This window comes from Aspergillus affinis, assembly GCF_023601865.1.
Source record: "Aspergillus affinis strain CMG 70 chromosome Unknown NODE_93_length_150861_cov_87_049760, whole genome shotgun sequence".
Classification (NCBI taxonomy): Eukaryota; Fungi; Ascomycota; class Eurotiomycetes; order Eurotiales; family Aspergillaceae; genus Aspergillus; species Aspergillus affinis.
Window position 1 is genome coordinate 140,177 of NW_026515874.1, and position 10,685 is coordinate 150,861.

A 10,685-nucleotide genomic window follows, 5' to 3' on the forward strand; every position below is an offset into this window, starting at 1 on the left:
GCTGCTGTGCGGTGAAATGTGGACAGAAACTTCCGTCTCTCCCACATCCTTCGAACGTCTTGGATGCCACTTGTCGTCAGGAACAGCTGTCAAAATCACTCTCAACGATCCCCGGTTTTGGGCTCAGACAGGCTTAACTATCGAACACATAGTATCATGTTCGATCCTTTCCTCTAAGCAGGGCGTTTATACCTAGCCATGCTCGTCATGTAATTCGAGCGGTAAGACGCAAGAGACCGCCAATACCTTTCCCTAAAGAGTCCTCTTCCCATGCGTAAGGACCCACGACAAAGACTGGCACTCGAATGAATCGGTATTCCCGCGCATTCAATTGTACAGCAATTGCTCAACTGTCCCTGGGCGGCACAAACTAAGCAGATTAGGAAGTGCACGCAATATTCGGCTAGTATTAGGAAAAAGAAACCTAGCGCTGATAGCTTGACCGAAGCAAAGAGGCCCGATCCACAAGCCTCGCGGGCTGGATGTAACCTCAGCCTTGGATGAGTCGTCATACAGATGCGTGGTTTTGTTAACCCATGTAAATGAGAATTATTAGTTCCGTATTATAGAGATCCCCACCCATTATGCCCTTTCCCTCCCTGGTGGACGGTTCCTACTTCAAATCAATCAATCCTCCCAACCCGCCAACCCACCCCGACACATGCGGCCGAATTAGCGCCAAAATGATGTTTTCCCGCACTCCAACCGGACAGGGACTGAGCCATACCCAGATTGTCCACGAAGACCGCGTCGGACTGCTTAGTCGATTGACGTTTCAGTGGATCTTCCCATTACTATCTGTATGTCTTGCTCTAGGAGAAACTCCTTGCCATTGTATTCTCGCTCAGATAGTAGTCAAAATTGACTTGAATGTTGATTCATAGATTGGTTACCTCAGACCGTTAACTGCAGACGATACCCGGAATCTGAATCCAAATCGCGCCGTAAACGTGCATCAGAATGCCATATCCCGAGCATTTCGAGGGTCTCTGGATCGTCAGAGACACCTGCCTCTTCTCCAATCTCTACAAAAAACGTTTAGATATGAGTTTTTCCTTGCGGGATTTGCGATGCTGCTCGCAAACGTTCTCCAAGTGACAGCCCCCTTGATCCTGAGATGCCTTCTGATTAGCCTATCAGACGAGTCGTCGTCCAACAGAGCATCCTTTATGTATGTGGCAGGGCTCTTTATCACGCAGATGGGGATGAGCTTTGCTCTTGTGCACTACCATTATCTAGGACAGGTGGTTGGCAGTGAAATAAAAGCTGTTCTCACAGCATTGATCTTTGAAAAGACTCTGAGACTCTCTACTACAGAAAACAGCGAATGGGTCGATGGAAAAATATCAAACCTGATCACCGTCGATTCGCAACGTATTGAGAGCGCCATACTCTATGCGAACATGATATGGAGTGAACCAATTGCTGTGATCATAGCCTTGGTGATACTTTTCTATAACCTGAAATGGAGTGCATTGGGTGGCCTCATTCTCCTTGTGACAGGTGCAAAAGGACTTGACCTCAGCATGGGCTGGTTGATATCTGGACGTGTTGCGGTAAACGCTGAACTAGACAAGAGAACAGCTAGTCTTCGCGAGGCGTTGCAAAACATGAAATTCGTTAAGCTTCATGCCTGGGAGTCATACTTTCTCTCTCGGATTTCTGATTCCAGGGCGAACGAGGTTCACCACCAACACACGCTATTGAATATCAGGAGCATGACCATGAGCCTGTCCATGTCACTTCCTTCGTATGCGGCAATGTCGTCCTTCATCATCTTTATGACAGTCCATGGCTATCTGACCGCTGCACAAGCTTTTTCTTCGCTAGCGCTTTTCAATTGTCTTCGCAAGCCTCTCAACATTTTGCCCATGGTGCTTAGCCAGCTAATCGATGCCTGGATATCCGTAAAGCGGATTGAAACTTTTCTAAGCATCGATGACCAAGAAGAGAAAATTATATGGAACTTCGATGCCGTTGATGCCGTCGAAATAACAGACGGTTGTTTCTCCTGGGATTCTACTGCCAGGAATGAGGTTTCAGAAGACTGTTCCTTTCCTATGACTGAGGAGGAGGACAGTATGGAAAGCGACAACTTACTCCGCGTGGGCACAGAGGCTAACACGCCTACCAACAGCAATACTCCTTTTATCTTATCGGACATCAACCTGCACATTACGCCCGGAGAGTTGATCGCAGTTGCAGGGCCTGTAGGTGCTGGGAAGACTACTCTTCTTTCTGCAATTGCGGGCCAGATAACCCAGATCCGAGGCCGTTTAGTGCTCGGCTCAAGACTATCGTTTGGCTCCCAGATACCGTGGATTGAAAGTGGGACCGTCCGGGAGAACATCATTTTTGGCAAAGATTTCCGTAAACCGTGGTATGACCAAGTTATTGAAGCATGTGCCTTGAAACCGGATCTCGAAACATGGACGCAGGGCGACGTGACTTGTATTGGGGAGAAGGGGATCACGTTGTCGGGTGGGCAGAAACAGCGAATAAGCCTGGCGCGGACCATTTATGCAGACACGGATCTAATACTCTTGGATGACCCTTTATCAGCTGTGGACGAAGACGTTGGTCAACACATCTTCAAAAAGGCGATTCGTGGTCTGTTGCGAGGGAAAACGTGTATTCTGGTGACGCACAGCGAACGCGTACTCGGCCGATGTGATCGTGTTCTGTGGCTGGAAAAAGGCCGCATCATCTCTTCCAAGAGTTCATATCACTCTCAGCCTAGCAGTGAATTGGTCCTGCGGACAGTTCACACGCCTGAGAGTTACGCACAAAATAGCTCGGACGCAGCAACCGGTTTCAGACACAGCAACAGGCCCCAGGAAACGCTGAAGAATGCGGAGGATCAAAGTAAGAAATGTTCTTCCTCCAGATTCGCGTGAGTACTAACGGGGCTTGCTTGAAGACCAGGTAATAGCCACTGAGCCTCAAAGAACGGGTAGTGTGCAGGGGTCTGTTTATAGAACATACTTATCTGTCTCCGGATCGATATTGCACTGGCCGATCTTGTTTTGCCTCTTAATCATCTCACAAACGGCAGGGATCTCCACTGGCGTTTGGTTATCATGGTGGGTGGATGGCATCTTTCGACTTAGCCATCTTAGCTATGCAGGAATCTATGTTCTCCTTGGGTTCATTCAGAGCACGCTTCTGTGGGCATACCTAAGCCAGGCTGCAGTAGTCGGCTTACGGGCCAGCGACAACCTTTTCAAGGCCGTTCTTCGCCGTATCCTTTATGCATCGATGTCATTTCATACTGCGAATCCATCCGGACGCTTGATGAACTTGTTCTCTCATGATGTTAGCCAGTTGGATAACGGTGTCAGCGACACAATTCGGGCCTTTATCATGTTAGTTGGCACTGCATTCTCAACGTTCTTACTGATCTCGGTCCATTTCCCAGCTGTAAGTGAAAATTGATTGATATTCCTGATTCTTGCGCCATGAACTGAATATTTTCTTCTTGTTCAGTTTGTTGCCTCGGCTCCGGCGATTGCCCTGGTTTCATACTACACATCTCGCTACTATCGTGCTTCCAGGCAGGAGCTAAAACGCCACGAGACTGTCTCGCGCTCCAATATTGCAGCAAAGGTCACCGAATGTATTGCTGGGCGACACACAATTCGAAGCTTTGGCGTCCAAGAGGTGTTCCAGAGGAGATTAAACGTTGCTATTGACAAGGCGAGTAACGCTTCATACCTGATGTCAGCCAGCCAACAATGGTTGAATTTACGGCTGGATACACTGGGCAATACCCTGATTGTTTTTGTCGGGGTCTTGATTGTTATGTCTAGCAGCCCTATTTCACCTAGTATGTCTGGGTTGATAATGACCTACGCCCTGGCTGTGGTCCAAATAGTTCCTGCCGTCATATCACAAAGCGCCGAACTGGAAAGTTCTCTAGTCACGGTCGAAAGAATGATTTTCTATGGCAAAGAGACTCCAGTCGAGACATCCGAGTCAGCTGTCATGCCATCATCAACTTGGCCAGCCACGGGAAGTATAACCATGACAAACGTTTGCCTACGATATCGCAGTGGCCTACCTCAGGCATTACGCAATGTGAGTCTCAAGATAGATGGCGGAGAGAAGATTGGCATCATTGGTCGCACAGGGGCAGGCAAGTCATCGATTATATCTGTCCTTTTCCGACTTTTCCCTCTGGAACACGGATCTGTCTTTATTGACGATATGGATGTCGCGGACGTGGATCTTCATTGCTTGAGGTCGAGACTTTCCATAATCCCCCAGGACCCTACCCTTCTCCGAGGCACGGTACGGTCAAACCTAGATCCGGCCGGAGAATACGAGGACCATGTCCTGTACGAGGCACTTCGCAAAGCATCCTTATACCCACAGTTAGCTCTTGATCGAGAGGTACACTCAGATGGTAGTAATTTTTCCCTAGGCGAAAGGCAGCTGCTCGCGTTGGCACGTTCTCTCGTGCGAAACCCTGCCATTCTCATCTGTGACGAAGCTACATCTTCTATTGACCAAGACACCGACCGAACAGTGCAGCAGTCACTTCTAGACGCCTTTTGCAAGCGAACAGTGATCTGCATTGCGCATAGGCTTCGAACAGTCATACGTTATGACCGAATTTGTATCATAGACCAGGGCAGCATTGTTGATTTCCGGAGTCCGCTTGATTTGTTCGACACGAATGCTGGATTTCGCCAGATGTGCGGGCTTAACCAAATCACCCGGGCAGACATTGTTTAGTATTTCCAGCAGTGTATAATCTAGCTTCAATGTTTTCGGTCTATTTGGTATCTTAGCGTAAAGCCCGGATTCGTCATCCAGAACCGATAGAAAATGGAAGATACACTAATGAAACTGTGCGTAATCAACGAGTAAATTCGGACTAGAAGCGCCAGGCGCCGGGCCATTCGGACTAAATTATAAAACAGACAACCTGGGAGTCGCTTTCACTGTCGTCTGTTTCTACTCTTCATTTTAAGCACCTCTCACCCCGTTACTTTTCCACTATATCAACTCGTTTGCCGTCTCATACAATGGAATCTCAAAGCCTTTTGCGAGAGATAGAAAGTTTCCCTCTTGAACATCACAATACTCAGAGACGCCCCCTCGACGAGACTATCTCGGGCTCGAAGCACCGCGTGGTTCGACGAACTTGCAAGTTTTGTGAGAAAGTTTGGTTAGGACTTATTCCCAGCTTCCTATCCCGCACGACCAAAGTCGAAGACCGAAGCAGCAATAATACAGCCTTCTTGGACGGACTTCGAGGCCTCTTCGCCATTGCAGTAGTGAACCAACATATCTTCGGTTCATTCGAGAAGTCGACCTATTATGGATTTGGGCTTTCCGCACATGAATCAGCACAATGTTCTTACCGGCACGAGGAGATTCCATTCTCCCGTGGGTTTTTCCAACTGCCAATTATTCGCCTCACACATGCTGGGGACGCAGGTGTCTGTGTTTTCTTTGTTCTCTCTGGGTTCGTGCTCTCATTTCACGCATTGGGTGAGGCACATCGCCAAAACTGGCAGAAGATGTTGAGTACCCTAAGCTCATCCACCTTCCGCAGAGGGCTCCGGCTCTTTCTGCCTTTGCTGGCTTCGACGATGTTTACCATGATTACTTTACAACTTGGCCTTTGGGAGTTTTCTCACTCAATAGTTTATAATCGCGCGATCATGAGAGGGGTACCGGAACGCCAACCCGAGAGAATGAGTTCGTTTGGTGCTCAACTGAAACACTGGCTACTCTCGTGGTCGCACCTGACGAATATATGGTCCTGGGAGGAGTACATCTCACCGTACGATGTCCATCTGTGGACCATTCCTTCTGAATTCCGGGCTTCGATGCTACTTTATCTCGTCTTATTATCAACGGGTCGCCTCTTGCTTGTAATCCGAGATCTTCTGCTTGCATCGTTTGTCATTTATGCCTATTGCTGGGGTCGATGGGATGTTTGCTTGTTCTTAAGCGGTGCGCTTCTAGCAGACACGGTACATGCCAGAAATATGGAAATTATCCCAGAAGGCCAGCCTGAAGCCATCAAAAGACTCTGGAAAGAGAGATCAAAACTCGCCCTCCAGCTGGCCTCGATTACGTGTTCGCTGTTTCTGCTGTCCAGTCCCACATTTTGTGTCGATTACACTCCGGGCTACCGATTGCTGGCCCAGCTTATCCCATCGTTCGACCGCCAACCGTATCGGTTCTTTCCGGGTCTGGGAGCTATTCTCCTAGTCGGGGTGTTGGTGCACACAAACATTGAGCTTCCGTTCAGGCTCTGTCTTCTCACGACTCCTTTCGTGCAATACTTGGGCCGCATCAGCTACAGTATCTATATATTGCACGGTCCTCTATTACACCTGGTTGGCTACCCGCTATTCCCAGCTTTATGGGAAATTACAGGAAAAGACGAAATGTGGAGGTATGTCTTAGGTTTTATCGCGGGATGGTTGATATTTTTCTTTCTGCTAGTTTGGATTTCTGATTTCTTCTGTCGATGGATCGACGAGGAGAGCATGCGATTCTCAAAATGGGTTGAATTTAAATTGCTGGCGTAATAATAAAACCTCCATAGCATTCAACTATACACATCAGAGAATATGTATTTCAAACTTTCCGCCGAATGATACAGGCAATCAATGTCAAATTTTAAGCCGCTGTCTTCTAAGCCCCAAGATACATACACCCAGGACAATCCTAAGATAAAAGCGAAACTTGAAATCTACCGAGAATCATGTCGCAAAACACTCCGACGAGTCCCCATGATCAGAATGCGTTGTCCGTTGTATTGCGAATTGTCCCTCCTCAGTTGGCACTACACGTCGATGCGAATGATATTCACCAATATCGCGATCGAAAGCCCAGTCCTTAATCTTGTCAAAATCTCGACATGTGTGCAGATTGTCGACCCGAGGTCTAGATGCGTTGGATTGCTTGCTCCACTCGAAAAACACCACGCTTGTGTCTGCAGCACACATGAGTGCTTGGCGAATCTGGTCAAGGCAATGGTCTGTGTAGCAATATTAACACAAGCCGAAGGTTCCTATTCCCGACTATATCCCCCAGAAGATCAGGCTTACCGTAATGCAGCCATTGACAATAGTCCAACGTACCGTTGGGGTGATACATTCCTCGACCGTATCTTTTCGGATACCATGATTGACGAATGACATCCTTTGGTTTCTCTTAGCTTCACATTGTGAATGATCCAAGAGGGGTGGATAGCCTTGTAAAGAGCTCTACTATACCAAACAGTGGAGTTGATGAAATACATCGAGCACGACCATAAACTCGTTTTCTCGCCCAGGAACAGGAACCCTTAGCGTTTCCTCTAGAAGAGGCCCGGCCTCGTCCGCAGTTACGTAGGTGTTCAATCCACCTAGTGATGCCAGGCTTAACATCAGGCGCCCGAGGCGGTTACCATAGAGGTTACATCGAGACTTACGGACATAACTATCTTTCCATAGCTGGTCAATCTCATCCGAAGGCCATCCCTGATAAGGTGATTTGTCGCCACCACGGCTGCGATAAAAGCGCTTTGTCTCGAATTCGATTTCACGCTCGACCGGTGCTAATAGGGGTCAAGCCTCAGTCATGAACAGTCACTTCGAGTAGTCAGTTACAATCACACAGACTCACTCACAGTATAATCGTTGCATCGGATCTTTGCTCGTCGTGCGAATCGTCAGGTTCCAAATCAGGACCACAAGCAAGACCGTACTTATCGCCCATGGAAGTACCAACCATATCAAGCTCCGGATACAATGACCGAAGTTCCTACCGTACGGTGCACGTTCGTCATCAGCGAATGTCTGACTTTTTGTAATTAGCCCTGCCTCCTCAGTAATCCTTTCCTGCTCAAGGGAGTGCATGGTAGAGAGCCGTGCACTATGAATGGGGACTGGACGGAAGGACGCAGAGGTAATGCAAGAGATGGAATATAGAGTAAATCACGTACTTCCGTTCTGGCAACTGTTGACGCCACTGAGGACATATGTCAAATCTACTGCCCGTAGCATACAGAAGCATTCGACTGTCTAGACCCACACTTGATGCCAACTTGGATTATGTTACATGGCATTACGCAAGGATGCACAGAACTGAAAAAAAAAAAAAAAAAAAAAAAAAACATTCAATACAGCCTGGATACAGACGGTAATACCGGGACCAAACTGGATATTCGCATTACAGAACCCTCGTCGGATCCAACGACGGGACACTCACCGGAAGGCGCCGCGGGAGATAAGCACTAACTATGGTCGATCCGCCACGGAGAATGCCAAGATAAGCACGGTTCCACTAGCAATGCAATCATAGATGAGGCTACAATGCGACCGGGATAGAATAGCCCCAAATGACGCGATCTATAGCAAGCCCGACATAATATGATATGATCTGTGTATTGCTTGATTGGTTTTGGCAGTCGATCTTCCCGCAGAGACCCTGCAGGGGCTAAAACGCACACCTAGCCGGAGGCCGGAGCGGGGACCAGGAAGCCAAGCGTCGGCTCTGGGATGGATTGAGCGATTCGGCCGGAGGAAGCAAGCCTTAGTACGTGTGCAATGTCAGATGGGGGAGGTGTCCTCTGTAACGTGCTTGAATTGATGAAGGTCTCGAAGACCGCTGACTAGCTGTGTCTGCTGTTGATCTCATTTGCAGACTAACTAGAGCAGGCAGGTGAGCCTATAGAGGCAGGTCCAACGTACAACACCGCTGTGTGCCAACCACCATACCCATGTCTACGATGTGATAGCCCATCATTGCTAGTGGTATCACTACTAATGCAGCTCACAGTTACTGTCGCGCATCTTCCGGTTGGTGTTTCTTTCACTTCTTTATGACTTTATGAATATGAACGTGTTTCCAAAGCAAGAATCTTCTCAATTCAACATACTGTAAGTTAGAGTAACTAGATTTGATCTAATGAGTGGATAAGCAAGCCATCCGGTTGCTCCTGGACATCGTGGATCAGAAAGCAAAAAAAAAAAAGTTAAACGTCCATCTCTCTCAACTTTCCCAAAACAACCTGTTGCGGAAGTCTAGTCCTCGACCAGATTTAGGTAGTATGACAGACCTTCCTATACGAAGATTAGAACAGAAGGTAACGAGCAGGGGTATCCTGGTTGTATCACCTACCGCTGAAAGTTCGGATAGGTCCGTGTTGACCAGATAAATCTAGTTCTCGCTGTCGTCGCGCTTCTCGACGTCATCATATTCGCCGTAGTTCTGAGTCCAGGGAATGGCACAACGTGCTTCGATCTTCGCAGCATCGTCGGCCCCGTCCTCTCCGGCTTGATCGGGGGAAAGGGCCAGACCACAACGGGCTTTGATATTGCCGGATCGTTTGTAGTCGCCGGTCTTCACGGCCTCGTCGGCCACGTCAACTCCGGATTGATCGGGAGTGGGTAGGGCCAGGGCACAACCGGTGAGAACAAGCAAAGTCAAGACAGAGAAGGACTTCATGTTTGCGGGTGCGTTTCGTTGTAATTGATGAATAGAGGTGAGGTAGGAGATGAATGAGGATTTGGCTTTGGTCGAGTGAGAAATTTTGGATGACCTAGCCTTATATATACAGGTTTGGCGGTCCTGCCTTCATCCGCAGCGGCCAAGATTCTGGGCTCTACATGTGCTCTGATTTGTAAGGAATTATTGAGGCCGATATAGAATACAAGGAAGATACGTTACGTTCTCTAGATGCATATTGGTCCAACTAACCATGTAACATATGGTAGGCAGTAGATGCAATGCCTCCCTGACTGTGCATTGGTGATATCAAATGCCCGGGCCATCTTTGCTTCGAGACCCCGTGACAGGATAGGATTTGAAACTTTCACCAGAGTAATCGAATCGTCATTGTCTAGTCGGTATGTAATGAAATATCGTACTCATAGACCCATCTTGGTTCATGTATTGTTCATCTTTAATTCACTCATAAACCTGCTGTATTGCAGGTAACAGACCCGAGCTGTCTACGCCTTATGAGTCATTGTTAAGAGGTAGGCAGAAATGCCTCAGTTTCAGCCAATAAACCCTAGATGTTCTTTTACTAAATCCTGCGAGCTAATTGCAGGTTACCCTGAATTAGGTCTTGGTGTAACATGCCAACGGATGGCCTGTTCGGGATGAACCGCCTGCGCTTTGCGATATGAGACCTAGTTTTCCGATGGTTCCTGTTGAAAAGCTCCTGTGCAAAGAGTCGAACAATCTAGGCCTGACACGTCATCTAAATAGACCTATTCCTATTGATACATGCGGTGTAGATACGGCCATGCAATATTAACGTTTTCGGCCTGGGGAGAGACCGCAGCGGAATATAGTCTGTTCTTTCTCATTCAGTCGAGAGGTGGGGTCTGGTCATTAGAAATCCAACGGGGTGGCCGATTTTTCTTCCATTATAGAGCTCAAGACTTCCTCACCTGATCTTTGCCCTGTCTTTTCTTGGAGCAATTTCGACAAGTCCTGTATCTTCATTCTGTGACAGCATGGAGGAAAGCCGTCGGGGGTTTACTCAGGTCCCAAGTGATGTTCCGTCAGAAGGCTCGGAAGCAACCTACGATCATGAGGGTCCAGAAGTTGAAAGACCGGTCCTCAAACAGCGTGTCTGGCCTTGGATAATGTTGGAACGATGTTATCAACCAGACCAGAGAAGTGGAGTATCTTGACCTAATCCACATACCGCACAGCACCTTGCT

The 10,685-nt window shown here is 48.0% G+C and overlaps 4 protein-coding genes across 4 annotated transcripts; 2 read left to right on the top strand and 2 right to left on the bottom strand.

Moving 5' to 3' along the window:
- Positions 1-683: 683 nt before the first annotated feature.
- Positions 684-4,737, top strand: KD926_011339 (P-loop containing nucleoside triphosphate hydrolase protein; the record flags this gene model as incomplete). The annotated part of the gene is made up of 4 exons (XM_053103610.1): positions 684-800; positions 885-2,865; positions 3,056-3,420; positions 3,487-4,737. 4 exons carry the CDS (start codon positions 684-686, stop codon positions 4,735-4,737), a joined length of 3,714 nt encoding a protein of 1,237 aa, XP_052953082.1.
- Positions 4,738-5,030: 293 nt separating this feature from the next.
- Positions 5,031-6,551, top strand: KD926_011340 (acyltransferase family protein; the record flags this gene model as incomplete). Its single annotated transcript, XM_053103611.1, has 1 exon — positions 5,031-6,551. The coding sequence occupies one exon, from the start codon at positions 5,031-5,033 to the stop codon at positions 6,549-6,551; it is 1,521 nt and encodes a 506-aa protein (XP_052953083.1).
- Positions 6,552-6,725: 174 nt separating this feature from the next.
- Positions 6,726-7,652, bottom strand: KD926_011341 (oxidase ustYa family protein; the record flags this gene model as incomplete). The annotated part of the gene is made up of 5 exons (XM_053103612.1): positions 6,726-7,003; positions 7,074-7,167; positions 7,242-7,372; positions 7,439-7,564; positions 7,637-7,652. 5 exons carry the CDS (start codon positions 7,650-7,652, stop codon positions 6,726-6,728), a joined length of 645 nt encoding a protein of 214 aa, XP_052953084.1.
- A 1,516-nt stretch (positions 7,653-9,168) lies between these two features.
- Positions 9,169-9,456, bottom strand: KD926_011342 (uncharacterized protein; the record flags this gene model as incomplete). The annotated part of the gene is made up of 1 exon (XM_053103613.1): positions 9,169-9,456. One exon carries the CDS (start codon positions 9,454-9,456, stop codon positions 9,169-9,171), a length of 288 nt encoding a protein of 95 aa, XP_052953085.1.
- Between the last annotated feature and the right edge of the window lie 1,229 nt (positions 9,457-10,685).